Below are 14,955 nucleotides of genomic sequence, written 5' to 3' on the forward strand. Positions count from 1 at the left end.
GCTTCCACTCTTGTCTCATTAGACCAGTACGGAGTATAACCCTCCTGGAACTGAGAAGCTGAGGCGCAGATGTGCAGGCCTGTGGACTATGGTTCTCGTAGGTTCCATCTGAGCCACCTAAGGGTCCCAGCACTCCTGTCACCCTCTTGTCATCCTTTGACCTAAGAGGCTCAGAATGTGTAAATCTCTCCTAATAAAGTGTCACACCAAGACTCTATGTGGGAATGTCTGTGGGTGATCAACGTGGGGGTACTTGTACCACTGCATCCCTCTGTGATGTGCTACGCAGCCCCCACCCCCCACCCCCCGGGAGCCATCTGTGGACTTCAGCTCCCAGCAGAGGCTCTGATAGTTTACGGGAAGTGCCGGCTATTTCCTCCGGGCCACCTGGCGGCCAGGTATGCCCCTGTCTCAGGCTCCTCCCTCACCTGGCGCAGTCCCTGCTCTGCTGGCCCTAGAGACGGAAACAGATCCGCGGCTGGGGCCATTGAAGAGAGCCCGATGTCGGAACCGGAGGCCTGGGCCTCCTCTGGGGGATGGCCGGCACCCCGGGAGGCCAGAACAGGTTGGGGAGCCCGAGGAAGGTCAGGTCCCACTCCCCCGGTTGGCAAAGTCCTGAGGGAGGCGGAGAACGGAGGTCCGCCTCCTGGGACCCCAGGGCCGAAGGGGGGGGAGGGGCTTCAGCTCCCGGGTCTCTCGGGGAGAGGGGACCCAGAGGCTGGGACTTCTGGGTTTTGGGGAGGAGTCTGGAGACCCGGAGTCTTGGAGGAGGAGAGGGCTAGGGGCTGGAATATCTGAGGAATGGGAGGGGCCAGGATCACAACCTGAGTTAGACGGAAAAGGAGGTTGAGGAGCGGACTCCTCAGCCCTGGGGTAGGAGAGGCCTGGAGGGGCCACACTTGGGTGCTTGGCAGGGCTATGGGGCCGGTGTCTGGGACCGGGGATTCCAAACTTCCGGATCTGACGGGGGAGGGGCTGGGGGCCTGGACCCCTGGGTCTGAGGGCGGAGGGGCTGGGGGCCCGGACCCCTGGGTCTGAGGGAGGTGGGCTGGGGGCCTGGACGCCTGGACTCTCCCAGCCGCCTGTCCTCCTGCCCCAGGTCCATCGCTGTCCTCTGTGCTTAATGAGCTCCCCAGTGCTGCTACGCTTCGGTACCGAGGCCCTGGGGTGCTGCCCTGGGGGGCCCTGGAGGAGGAGGAGGAGGACAGTCAGAGGAGTATCCAGTCCCTTGCAGAAGCCACACAAAAGGAACTGCAGGAGCCTGGCCCTTCCCGGGAACTGCCGTGGCCCATGCAGGCCAGACGGGCACACAGGTGAGGCCCACCTCCCACCTCCCAGCCAGGTGTGGCCCATCCTCCTACTTGCTGGAGGCTCCGTCTCCATTCCACTCTGTCCTCCTGTCGGTCCCTGCCTCTCTCAGAGCTGCCTCTGGGTTCCTTTCTCTCCTGTCTGTGTTTGTGCTTCTCTGATTCCAAGGGGTTCTGTCTCCGGGATTCTTTCTCCTCTCTCTCTCTCCCAAGTTCTCGTCTCTTGTGTCTGCTGTCCCTCCAAGGCTGTCTGCCTCTATTTCTCTGGGTGTCTGAGATCTGTCCGTTTTCTTTCCTCTCTGCTTTCTGTCTGTCTCTGCCTCCCCCTCTTCAAAGCCTATCACTCTTTCATTTCTTTCTTGCCTCTCTCCCGCTACATAATTTACAGGACCCAGTGAAAGCTGAAGATGCTGGGTCTGCTGTTCAACAATTATTACTCCTTTTAAGACGGCAACAGCACAGCATTCAAACGGCACAGCAAGTGGGACGCCCTTCCGAGAACGGGGTCCTGTGTGACTCTTCAGGGAGCCCTTGAAAACTGACCCTTTTCCTTACATAATCCTGACACCGATTCCGATATGTGGGGAATTTTCCCCACACCAAGCAACACTCTGACACTAGCTTGGTGTCCAACAATTCAACTCAATTCTGACGCTATCTACCTGGAGATATAACCTCATTAACATAAAAAAAGGCGCTGTCACCACTTGGGAAATTCGAGGGTTTAGGAACTGTGTGCCAGAAACAGGACAAAGACCGAATATATATTTCTTTTTTTTAAAGTTTTTTCCAGTTTTAGATACAGCTGACATACAGCATCGTGCAAGTTTAAGGTGTACAATGTGTTGATTTGATATACTTTTTTTTTTTTTTGCGGTACGCGGGCCTCTCACTGGTGTGGCCTCTCCCGTTGCGGAGCACAGGCTCCGGACGCGCAGGCTCAGCGGCCATGATGGCTCACGGGCCCAGCCGCTCCGCGGCATGTGGGATCTTCCCGGACCAGGGCACGAACCCGCGTCCCCTGCATTGGCAGGCGGACGCCCAACCACTGCGCCACCAGGGAAGCCCTATACTTATATTGATATATTGCAAAACGATTACCCCAGTAGTGCTAGCTAACATCGCCATCGTGTCACATAATTACTATTTCTTTGCAGTGGTCAGAACATTGAATATCTACTCTCCTAGCAAGCTTCAAGTATACAACACAGTGTTATGAGCTACAATCACCATGCTATACCTTAAATCCCCGGCATTCACTCATCTTATAATTGGAAGTTTGACCAACATCTCCATTTCCCTACCCCCAGCCCCTGGTAAACACCATCCTACGCTCTTTTGAGTTTGGTTTTTTTCCTTTTTTTTAATTTTTATTTATTTTTTTGAGTTCGGTTTTTTTAGATTCCACATGTGAGATCATCATACACTACCAAATATATATTTCTTATTATAAATCACAATATCACACCTACCTTCCTTTTTTCTTTTTTTTCTTCATTTTTTACTTTATGATGGTATTTGCTGACAGAAAAGTGCATGAAACATCATGTAGAAACTTAAAGAGTTTTCCCAAAGTGAGGGTCCAGGTAAATGCCACCTAGGGCACCCCCCTTTCTTCTTCCCAGACTTTCACTGAGGATCATTCCTTGCTTTTCTTCATAGCTTTGCCACCTGTGTGTGTGGCCCTGAAGAGAAGAGTTTGACTGTGTTTGCTCTGTGCCTCTGTGTAAATCGAACCCTGCAGTCTGTATTTTCTGTCTGTCTTCCTATGCTGAGCATTAGGTGTGTTTCTTTTCATTGCTATGGAGTATCCCGTGTTAGGAATATATTTCAAGTAACTTCCTGGTTCAAGGATTGGGTTGTTTCTACATGTGGGTGGTTTCCATTTGGGGCCACTAGGCCCCTCCTTTTCTGTGTCTGACTCTGTTTCGCTCCCAGACAGAAGAGCCTTGCCAGGAACCAAGTGGCTCAGGGCTTGGGGTCCAGGGCCGCCCACTGGACTCTTCTGCTTCGGAGGTCCAAGGAGAAGGTGCGGGAAGGCCTGCGCTCCGTGCAGCCCTGGGAGTGGACGCTGAAGAGGATTGGGGGTACGGTGGGCTTTGGTCTGGCATCTTGGGATGGGACTGGACTCCTGGGTCTGAGAGGTGAGGGGCTGGGGGCCTGGACCCCTGGGTCTGAGGGCCTGGACCTCTGGGTCTGAGGGAGGAGGTGTCTGCGGGCTGGACCCCTGGGCCTGAGGGAGGAGGGGCTGGGGGCTGGACTCCCAGGTCTGTGGGAAGAGGGGTCTGGGACCAGAAAGGAGCCCGCGGCCTCTCTGCTGCCCCCTGCAGGCCAGTTTGGCGCTGGCACCGAGTCCTACTTCTCCCTGCTGCGCTTCCTGCTGCTTCTCAGCGTGCTGGCCTCCGTGCTTACAGCCTGCATGATTCTGCTGCCCACCTGGTTGGAAGGGACTCCCCCTGGTCCCCCTGCTCCTAACGCCTCCTCACCCTGCGGCTCCTACAGGCCCATCTCTCAGGGCCTGGTCTCCTTCTCCACCGATCTCTTCAATTTGCTCTCCGGACAGGTGCGTGCCTGGGTCCCTGGGAAGCCCCTGCTCTGAGCCCTAGTGCCCTCGGTGACCCCCGACCCTGATGGCCCAGCTCCCTGAACCCTGCCTCTACCCAGCCCCGTGGTGACCCCTGCCCTGTCTTTCCTTCCCCAGGGTTTTCTAGAATGGTCTCCTCTCTTCTATGGGTTCTACCCGCCCCGCCCGCACCTGGCCATCACCTACCTGTGCTCCACCTTTGCCATTTACCTCCTCTACCTGCTTCTCATCCTGCACCGGTCAGTGACACCCCTACACCCAGGCCCCCCACACCATAGGGGAGTAGCAGAGATAGACCCCCCTCCTCCAGAATCCCGAGTCTTGCTCTGTGGTCCCTTTCTCTCCATTTGAGTTGTAATCGAATTTTAAAATGCTTCATGATTGCTGCAGGCCAGGGATAAAGATGAGAAGTTTCTCCCTCCTGTGACTTACAGTCTAGTGGGGAAGGTAAGGTATTAAGCAAGCAAATTAATTACATCTTTTCTGGAGGGGAGAATGCTAAACAAATGGAGGTGATTCATTCACTCATGCAACAGATATTTATTGAGCAGATACTATGGGCCGGGCATTGTTCTAGGCAGCTGGCAAAAAAGAACGAACAAACAAAAACCCAACCGAGTCTGGTCCTGGGGGAGCTGACATTGTAACAGGAGAGACGAGTGATAAGCAATAAGCCCTAATAAGTGGATTGCATGGCTTGTTAGAGGGTAATCCGGTACAAGCAGAGCAGGTGAGGGGGACTGACAGTGATACCGGGCCAGGTTGCTGCTGTTTTGTTTTGTTTTGTTTTCCCCGCACCACACAGCTTGTGGGATCTTAGTTCCCTGACCAGGGATTGAACCCGGGCCCCAGCAGTGAAAGTATTGAGTCCTAACCACTGGACCGCCAGGGAACTCCCCAGGCTGCTGGGGGTGTTTTGTTTTTACTTTTTTGTGTGTTTATTTTTTGCAGCATTTATTCCAGACCATAAGTTTTTGTTTCTTCAGTGTCTTCTGGGACAGCTTTTTCTTCTGGGCAACCTCCTCTTCTGGTTTAGGAACAATTTTCAGTAAGGATCATCTCAATGTGGCAGGGAGAACTCATATATGGGTTGATCCGACCCTGAGCTCTGTAAGTTCTGCGCCGCATCTTGGGGGCTTTGTTCACCTGGGATGTGCTCAGTGACCAGAGAATCTACATCTAAGCCCTTAAGTTCAGCATTACTCTCTGCATTTTTGAGCGTGTGCAGTGAAAATTCAGCACTCTTTTTGGGTCACCGACCCTGCGTCCAGCCCCACTGTTTGGACTGGGCACACCTACCAACTCCACCATTGTAACGACGGAATGGCACACATTGCTTTTTTTGTGTTTTTCTTTAAACATCTTTATTGGAGTATAATTGCTTTACAATGTTGTGTTAGTTTCTGTTGTATAACAAAGTGAATCAGCATCATCAAAAAATCCACATAGCTTCTTTAAAGTGACATCCTTCAGATACTTGGCGGCTTTTCGGATATGCATACCCTTAATGGCCTGGGCAGTTTCACGAGTGTTCTTAAAGTGAACACAAAGATTTGAACCTCTTGACTTGCATGATTTTGTGGCGTTTTCTGGGTCAAGTGAATAGCGAACCATTTTTAGAGGTCACCTCAGGCCACTTACCGGAAAAAGGCCAGGCTGCTGGTTTTTTTGTGTGTGTTTTGTTGTTGTTTTTATTTATTTTTGGCTGCGTTGGGTCTTCGCTGCTGCGCGCCGGCTCCCTCTAGCTGCGGCGAGCGGGGGCTACTCTGTTGTTGTGCGCAGGCTTCTCATTGCGGTGCTTCTCTTGTTGCAGGGCACGGGCTCTAGGCACGCGGGCTTCAGTAGTTGTGGCTCATGGGCTGAGTAGTTGTGGCTTGTGGGCTAAGTAGTTGTGGCGCACGGGCTTAGCTGCTCCGCAGCATGTGGGATCTTCCCGGACCAGGGCTCGAACCCGTGTCCCCTGCATTGGCAGGCGGATTCTTAACCACTGCACCACTAGGGAAGCCCCCAGGCTGCTGTTTTTTTTTTTTTTTTTTTTTTTTTTTTTGCGGTATGCGGGCCTCTCACTGTTGTGGCCTCCCCAGTCGCGGAGCACAGGCTCCGGACGCGCAGGCTCCGGACGCGCAGGCTCAGCGGCCATGGCTCACGGGCCCAGCCGCTCCGCGGCATATGGGATCCTCCCAGACCGGGGCACGAACCCGTATCCCCTGCATCGGCAGGCGGACTCTCAACCACTTGCGCCACCAGGGAGGCCCCAGGCTGCTGTTTTAATGGGGCGTCTGGGAAGCTTCATTGAGGACATGGTGTTTAAGCAAAGACATTGAGAAAGTGAGGGATTTGGTCACTCAGATACCTGGGGAAAGGTATTCCAGGCAGAGGGCGCAGCTGGAGCGAGGCAGGAGCAGGGCTGGCGTGTTTCAAGGTGCACAAGGAGGCCTGTGGGGCTGGATCAGAGAGAGGCGGGGGGCGAGCAGAGAGCCGGGAGCAGTAGGGGATGGGCCCACATTCCGTAAAGAATTGGGATTGTTTCTGAGATGGGACTCATTGCAGGTGCCTGAGCGGATCACCCTGATCTGATTTAGGTTTTAAAAGAAAAGAATCTGTGGCGCTATGGAAGACAGGGGAGCTGGGGAGAGGGAAAGGGAGGGAGAGAGCTTAAGGGCAAGGCAGCAGCAAGTAGAATAGTTACGAGATTATTGCAATCAATTGCAAAAAATCACCAAGAGAGGTGGCTTGGGCCAGGGTGGTGACAAGTGGTCAGTTTTGGGTTTAGTTTTTTTTTTTTTTTCCATTGAATTTCTTTTTTCCCCCGGCTTTATTGAGATATAATTGACACATAACATTGTGTAGGTTGATGGCATACACTGTGTTGATTTGATGCCTTTATATATTGCAATATGATTACCACCATAGGTTAGCTAACACCTCCATCAAGTCAGTTACCATTTCTTTTTTTGGCGAGAACACTTAAGATCTACTTTCTTAGCAACTTTCAAGTATATAATGCAGCACTGTTAACAACAGGCAGAATATTGTACATTAGATCCCCAGAACTTACTCATTTTATAACTGGATGTTGGTACCCTTTGACCCACATCTCCCCAGTTCCTGCACCCCCCGCCCCAGCGCTGGTAACTACTGTTCTAATCTGTTTCTATGTGTTTGGCTTTTTTAGGTTCCACATATAAGTGATATCTCATACAGTATTTGTCTTTCTCTGTCTGACTTATCTCACTTAGCATAATGCCCTCAAGGTCTATCCCTGTTGTCTCAAATGGCAAGATTTCCTTCTTTTTTCATGGCTGAGTAATATTCCATTGTGTATATATATAAAATATATCATCTGTTGACAGACACTTAGGTTGTTCCATATCTTGACTACTGTGAATGATGCTGCAGTGAACGTGCAGGGGCAGATATCACTTTGAGATCCTGTTTTCATTCTCTTTGGATAAATACCCAGAAGTGGGATTTCTGGATCACATGGTGGTTGTTTTTAATTTTTTTGAGGAAACTCCATACTGTTTTCCTTAGTGTCTGAATCAGTTTACATTCCTGTTATCAGTGCCCAAGGCACAAGGGTTCCTGTTTTTCCACATCCTCTCCAACATCTGCTATCTCTTACCTTCTTGGTGACAGCCTTTCTTTTTAAAAAAAAAAAAATTAATTAATTAATGTTTTATTTTTGGTTGCGTTAGGTCTTCGTTGCTGCATGCGGGCTTTCTCTAGTTGCGGTGAGCGGGGGCTATTCTTCGTTGCAGTGCGCAGGCTTCTCATTGCGGTGGTTTCTCTTGTTGCGGAGCACGGGCTCTAGGCACGCAAGCTTCAGTAGTTGTGGCGCACGGGCTCAGCAGTTGTGGTGCGCAGGCTTAGTTGCTCCATGGGATCTTCCTGGACCAGGGCTCGAACCCGTGTCCCCTGCATTGGTAGGCAGATTCTTAAGCACTGCGCCACCAGGGAAGTCCGGCAACAGTCTTTCTGTCGGGGGTGAGGTGATAGCTCATGATTTTGATTTGCATTTCCCGGATGATTAGTGACATTGAGCACCTTTTTCTATACCTGTCGGCCATCTGCTTGTCTTTGAAACAATGTCTATTCAATTGCTCTGCCCATTTTCTAATTGGGTTGTTTGGGTTGTTTGGTTGGTTGGTGTTTTGTTTTGTTTTTTTTGCTATTAAGCTCTATGAACTCTTTCTATATTTTAGAGATTAACCCTTTATCAGCTAGATGATATGCAAGTATTTTCTCTCATTCTGCAGGTTGCCTCTCCCTGTTTTGGACTGTCTCTTCTGCTGTGTATAAGCTGTTTAGTAGCCCCAGTTATTAATTTTTCCTTTGGTTACTTGCGCCTTGGGTGCCACATCCAAAAGAACGTTGCTCAGACCAACGTCAAGGAGACTTGCTTCTGTTTTCTTCTAGGAGTTTTTCAGTTTCAGGTCTTATGCTTAAGTATTAAATCCGTTTAGAGTTCATTTTTGTGAATGGTTTAAGGTTGGGGTCTAATGTCAGTCTTCTGCATGTGGATATCCAGTTTTCCCAACACCATTTACTGAAGAGACTATCCTTTCCCCACCGAGTATGTGGGCTTCCTTGTCAAATATTAGTTGACCATATATATTTCTCATTAAAAATAAAAAGTCACAGGGAATTCCTTGGTGGTCCAGTGGTTAGGATGCTGTGCTTTCACTGCTGGGGCCTGGGTTCAATCCCTGGGTGGGGAACTAAGATCCTGAAAGCTGCGTGGCACGACAAAACACACACACACACACACACACACACACACACACACAGAAAAATGGACAAACCAAAGTATAGATCTTGGTACATTTTCCATCCACATCAAGAAACAGAACATGACTAGCTTCCAGAAGTTCCTCAATATCTCTTCAGCTTACTACATACCCCCCTGCCCAACCACCATTGTTTCTATTGACACTATAGCTTGCTTTTGGCCCGTTTGTTCTTTATATAAAGGGAGACTGTAAATATGTTGAGAGGAAAGCCCACAGGATTCTCTAATAATTGCACGTGGGGTGTGGTGAATGATGGAGAATGACTCCAGGTGTTTGCTGTCGGTGGAGATGGGGAGGGCTGTAGAAAGAACAGGTTTTGTCAGGGAATATCCGGGGTGCAGTTCTGGACCAGTTGATTCTGGGATGCCTTTTGGACTGGTGAGGGAATATTGAGTAGGCAGTTCATACGTGGGTTCTGCAGAGGAGTCTGGACTGAAGTTACAAACCTGAGACTCACTGGCATTCAGGCAAGCCTGGGAGATCCCCAAGGGAAGGGACTAGGATCAAGAAAGAAACCAAGAACTTAAAAAAAAAAAAAAAAAAAGGAGTGTTTCCTAAATGCCAGGCACCTTGACAGGGCCCAGGAACACCAGATGGGGGTCCCCCTACCTTTGTACAGCTTACAGTCGAGTAGGGGAGATAAATTTCGAGATAAGACTGTTAAATAAACAAGCAAGTCAGCAATTTGAGTTTGGGAGCTGTACTATATAGAAAACAAATGGGATAGAGCGTAGAGCAGGGATCAGCACAATTTTTTTTTTTCTGTTAAAAAAAAATGAATGCCAGGGCTTCCCTGGTGGCGCAGTGGTTGAGAGTCCGCCTGCCGATGCAGGGGACACGGGTTCGTGCCCCGGTCCGGGAAGATCCCACATGCCGCGGAGCAGCTGGGCCCGTGAGCCATGGCCGCTGAGCCTGTGCGTCCGGAGCCTGTGCTCCGTAACGGGAGAGGCCACAACAGTGAGAGGCCCTCAAAAAAAAAATGAAGGCCAGGTAGGAAATATTTTCATCTTTGCAGGCCATGTGGTCTCTGTCTCATCTAGAGTCTGCTGGGCAAAAGCAGCTGTGGACAGTAAGAAAATGAGTGGGTGTGGCTGTGTGCCAATCAAACTTTATTTACAAAAACAGGATTTGGTCCCAGGGCCGTAGTTTGCTGCCCCCGTGTGATAGAGAATAATGGGTGGGGACCCTCATTAGATGGAGTGGTCAGTAAAGAACTCTCTGAGGAAGTGACCTGTAGAGGAAGACAGGAATGGTGGGAGGGAGCCAGCCAGGTGAACAGCCAAGACACCAGCATTGCAGACAGAGGGGACTGTGAGTGCAAAGGCCCTGTGGTGGAAAGAGGTTGGGAAATGAAAGGCGAGGAGGAGGCGGGCGGGGGGGGGGACAGGATTTGAGCTTGGAGAAGTAGGTGGGGGCCAGATCAGGGGGGCTATGCTATGAAGGAGCCTAGGACTCAAGAACAAAGAGAAGCTGTGACTTCCCTAGTGGTCCAGTGGTTAAGACTCTGCCCTTCCACCGCAGGGGGCGCGGGTTCCATCCCTGGCGGGGGAACTAAGATCCCACATGCTGCAGGGCACAGCCGAAAGACTTAAAAAAAACAACCAAAGAACAAAAAGAAGCTGCGGACTAGGTTTTAAGTGGGAATGCCATCGGATCCGCATAAAAGGAAGGCTCTACTAGCTCGGAGCGGAGACCGGGCCCAGGTGTTAGCAGGGAGAGCGGGTGGGAGGCCTCTGGGCCCACGTGAGAGGTGAGGGGGGCCAGCGCCGGGGCGGCGAAGGTGGATGTGGAGTCTTCCTGCTCAGTTTTCTGTTTCTTTCCTTTTCTCTGGTTTTCTATCCCTCCCTGGGTCTTTGAGCCCCTCTCTCCAGTCTCTTTACCTGCCCCCTCCTTTTCTGAGTCTCTGACCACCCCCCCCCGCCTTTCTCCATCTCTTTTTCTCTGAGTCTTTGTCCCCTTTTCTTGGAATCTCCGCCCCCCTTTGGGGGTCTCAGTCTTCCCTCTAAATCTCTCTCTCCCCAGGGCCTCTGTTCTCTTCTCTCTGGAGAGCTGTCCTTATCTTAGGTTTCCGTCTTCTCTTTTTGGGTGTCTGGCCTCCCCTGGGCCTCTCTGAATCTCTTTCTTGGGCTTTGGCAACAATGACCGTATGTGTCTCCACCAGGTAGCAGCTCTCCAAACGCCCAAGGTCTTAGAGTTCATTTTCCCTGTTGGCCCCAGAAGGGGAGAGGGGTATCCCCCCTGCTTGTGGCTGTCCTGCTACGCCCCGTCTCTCGGATCTCCCCCCTCTTAGCTCGGTGTCTGGGCTGAAGCAGACGCTGCTGGCTGAGTCAGGGGCCATGACCAGCTACAGCCACCGGGTGTTCGCTGCCTGGGACTTTGGCCTCAGCGGGGAGGTCCACGTGCGGCTGCGCCGGCGCAACATCCTATTTGAGTTGCAGGTGCGCTTAGGGGTGGGGGGCCTACAACCAGATGTCACCCGAGGGGGCGGGGTTGAGAGAATGGGCGGGGCCTAGACCAGGGACCGGGCCTCCAGAGAGATGCTGGGCGGAGCTTTCTTCTAAGGAGGCGGGCCTTGGGGATAGGGGCCAAGGCCACTACAGGGACGCCTGAAGTCAAAGGGTACAGGAAAAAGCTAGCAGCAGGAAAGGGGCGGTACCTAAAGCTCCTCGGTTCAAAGTTAAGAGAAGGGTGTGGCCAGAAAGGGCTTGATAAAGTAGAACTGTAACTCCAAAACACCAGGCATGAGTGCTGGGCGGGTCCTGGGAGGAGCTGGACGTGTTGGGCGGGGCCTTGGGGGCGGAGCCAGATCTCAATTGTCACCTGGAGGACCCTGGATGGGCTGAGATAAGGATTATAGATGTTCTTGGAGGGGCGGTGCTGCATCGGTTCACGTTGAGCCTGGGCTCTGGACCACAGGCTGCACCTAGGGTAATGGAACCCAAGTGGACGTCTCTTCCGGCCTTAGGTGGAGCTGGAGGAAGCGGCGGTGCGGCGCCAGGCTGCGGTGCGGACGCTGGGCCAACAAGCCAGGGTGTGGTCGGTGCGGGTGCTGCTCCACGTGGTGGTGTTGGCACTCCTGGGGGCAGCCGCCTACGGCATCTACTGGGCTACAGGGGCCACTGTGAAGCTGCAGGTGTGGAGGACCCCGGGGGAGGAAAGGGCCTGGAACCTACATTTCCAGGGGTGGAGGAGGCTGAGGCCTATGATTCCTGGAATCTCAGAGAGGAGGGGTTGGTGTGTGTGTGGGGGTTATGTTTGGACTTTGGACTTCACGGTGATGAAGGAGGAAGAAGCTGGGGGAGGATGTTAAGCGGGGCTCCTGCAGGACCCCAGAGCCTCTTCTCTTGGTCCACCCTCCCTCCTAGGAGGATTCTAGTGTCCAGAGAACGCCACTGCTGAAGCTCCTGGTGGATTACTTTCCGTCCATCTTCATCTCCGGGGTCAACTTCGTGCTGCCACTGCTGTTCAAGCTCGTTGCCCCACTGGAGGGCTACACCAGGAGCCACCAGATCGTTCTTATCCTGTTCAGGTTCTGGACTCCTGGGGTGGGCCGGGGATGATGGTGGGGCTGGTCAGGGGACATTGGTTGTAGCAAATAAGAGACTGAAATCGTCAGGATATGGGATCCAGTGGGATCTGGATTCAAATCCCGACTCTTCCTGTCACTGAGCCTCAGTTTTCTTCATCTGGGAAATGGGGAGAATTGTGAGCACGCTCCACACAGGACGGTCCAGGCACGTGTCGGGCACTCGGTCAGTGCTGATTCCCTTTCTCTCTCTCCCCCTTGCCAGGACAATGATTCTCCGCCTGGCCTCCCTGCCGCTCCTGCTCATCTCTCTCTGGAATCAGATCACTTGCGGGGGAGATGCGGACGCTGAGGAGTGCAAAACCTGTGGCTACAATTACAAAGAACTTCCGGTGAGGATGAGGGGTGGGGGGGGACGGACTCCTGGGTCCTTGAAGGAAAGGAGGAGCCCGGTGGGTCCGGACCCCTGGCTTGGGAGGAAAGGGGAGCTTGGGGTGCTAGAATACCTTCCCCTTGAGGACAGGGCTATGGATTAAAAAAAAAACTAAAGACCCCCAGAGAAAGTATTGATAGAATCTCATATGCTTGCAGTTTGGAGACTCAGACGTTCGGGTCTACAGGTGTCTGGGTCCTGAGGTCTTTATGACCTGTTCTTCCTTCCTCAGTGCTGGGAGACTCGCCTGGGACAGGAGATGTACAAACTCCTGCTGTTTGATCTTCTGACCGGCCTGGCAGTCACGCTGCTCATCCAGTTTCCTCGGAAGTGAGAGTCCCGCCCCTTGCTGTGGCCCCGCCCCGCACCCAGTTTCCTCGTACCCCCCGCCCCTTTCTAGCCCTGCCTCTGGCTGCCCTGTCCGCAGACCCCGCCCCTTCACGAGTTTGGTAGTCACTTCCCTGTGGCCCTGTCCCTACTGCCATGATTACCTCTACGCCTCAAGCCCCGCTCTCTAGACACACCCCCTCCAGAACCTTGAAGGCTCCGCCCCACCCCCAGATATGCTCACTTCCGATTGGTGGGCGGGACGGTGAAGGCGGGGAAACCCGTGGCCGGCCTGCCTCTGATTCGGCCCGGCCTCACCCTGCCCCTCAGGCTGCTCTGTGGCCTCTGTCCCGGGGCGCTGGGTCGTTTTGCGGGGACCCTGGAGTTCCGGGTGCCTGACGAAGTGCTGCGGCTCATCTACGCACAGACAGTGGTCTGGGTGGGGAGTTTTTTCTGCCCTTTACTGCCTTTGCTCAACACGGCCAAGTTCCTGCTGCTTTTCTATTTGAAGAAGGTGAGGGGTGGGGAGCACCCTTGGGTCTGAAGCGGGAGGTATTGGGGCTTGGGCTTCTGGGTCCTGGGGGGAGGAGGGGACTGAGGGATGTGACTACTGGGTCCTGGCGGGGAAGGATGCCAGGGTCGTGGACTACTAGATCCTGACGGAGGATGGTTCTGGAGGACAGACTCCTGGATGTGGGAGAAGGAGGGGTCCAGAGCATCCCAACTTTTAGGTCTGAGGGAAGGGGGACCCGGACTCCTGTGTCTGATAGTGGAAAAGAACTGGGGCTCCTGGATCCTGACTGAGGAGCGGAGGCCAGGGACCAGGGCTCCTGGATGGTGGAGAAGGAGAGTCTGGGGCTCAGATTCCCTCATCCCCCCCACCAGATCACCCTCTTCTCCACCTGCTCCCCGGCCTCCCGCACCTTTCGGGCCTCCACTGTGAACTTCTTCTTCCCCCTGGTCCTTCTCCTGAATCTGGCCATCTCCACCGTTCCTGTGCTTTACAGCATCTTCCTGTAAGTGTGAGAGGCACCTGCCTCTCTCTCCCTCCCTCCTTCCTCCTTTCTCCAGGGTTCTGACTTTTGGCCATCCTTGAGCTCTGCCTGTCTCTGACTTCAGGATCCCACCTTCTAAGCTGTGTGGTCCATTCCGGGGGCAGTCGTCCATCTGGGCCGAGATCCCCAAGTCTATTTCCAAGCTCCCTCAGACTGCCCAGAAATTTCTCTTCTTCCTGGGGACCCAGGCTTTTGCTGTGCCCCTTCTGCTGATCTCCAGGTGAGAGCCCTAGACTCCTGGGTCTGAGTTTGAATGTCTGACCTGGGGTCCCGCTGCCTGCTTCCAAGAGAGAAGGGGGCTGGGGGCCCAGACTCTTGGGTCTGAGGAAAGGAGGGGGCTGGGATACTAGACTTCTTGAGTCTGAAGGAGGAGGTCCAGACTCCTGATTACTAAAGAGCCCTAGGTTGAAGATATTCTAAGGGCGTTTGAGGAGTAGCTTCCATTCCGTCTCTTCTAGCATCCTGATGACGTATACCGTGGCCCTGGCTAACTCATATGGACGCCTCATCTCTGAACTCAAACGCCAGAGAGAGACGGTGAGCCAGGCCCGGTCCCTGGGAAGGGGTCCTGGGGAATATGGAAAGGACCACGGGTGGCGAGAAGATCTGTCTCATCTCCACCTCTCTTTACCCTTTACCTCAGGAGGCGCAGAATAAAGTCTTCCTGGCACAGCGCGCTGTGGCGCTGAGCTCGGCCAACAGAGCTCTTTGACCTGTCCAGCCTGGCTCAGTGTGACGTCCCACTTTCAGACCCAGACCTGCCCTCAGATCCTTTGTAAGCCTCGGCCACATCATTTGGAAAATAAGCGAACTGGAGAAGACCCCATGTTTTTCCAGCCCTGGGATTCACTTTTAAGTCCCTGACTCTCCAGTGAACCTCTTTCTAGTACCAATAAACACAGCGGAGGCTGCTAAGCACTTTTTGAAACT

General features: G+C 53.0%; 1 protein-coding gene across 1 annotated transcript; it reads left to right on the forward strand.

Moving 5' to 3' along the window:
* The first annotated feature begins 69 nt into the window (after window positions 1-69).
* TMC4 (transmembrane channel like 4) lies at window positions 70-14,953 on the forward strand. The gene is made up of 16 exons (XM_060085071.1): window positions 70-97; window positions 438-584; window positions 1,100-1,313; window positions 3,246-3,394; window positions 3,638-3,870; window positions 4,009-4,130; window positions 10,975-11,122; window positions 11,650-11,817; window positions 12,050-12,213; window positions 12,476-12,602; window positions 12,876-12,973; window positions 13,301-13,484; window positions 13,856-13,986; window positions 14,090-14,245; window positions 14,484-14,562; window positions 14,669-14,953. The coding sequence occupies exons 1-16, from the start codon at window positions 70-72 to the stop codon at window positions 14,735-14,737; spliced, it is 2,217 nt and encodes a 738-aa protein (XP_059941054.1). The 3' UTR covers window positions 14,738-14,953.
* Window positions 14,954-14,955: the final 2 nt, after the last annotated feature.

The sequence above is a fragment of the Mesoplodon densirostris genome, chromosome 19 (genome assembly GCF_025265405.1).
Source record: "Mesoplodon densirostris isolate mMesDen1 chromosome 19, mMesDen1 primary haplotype, whole genome shotgun sequence".
NCBI classification, from domain to species: domain Eukaryota; kingdom Metazoa; phylum Chordata; class Mammalia; order Artiodactyla; family Ziphiidae; genus Mesoplodon; species Mesoplodon densirostris.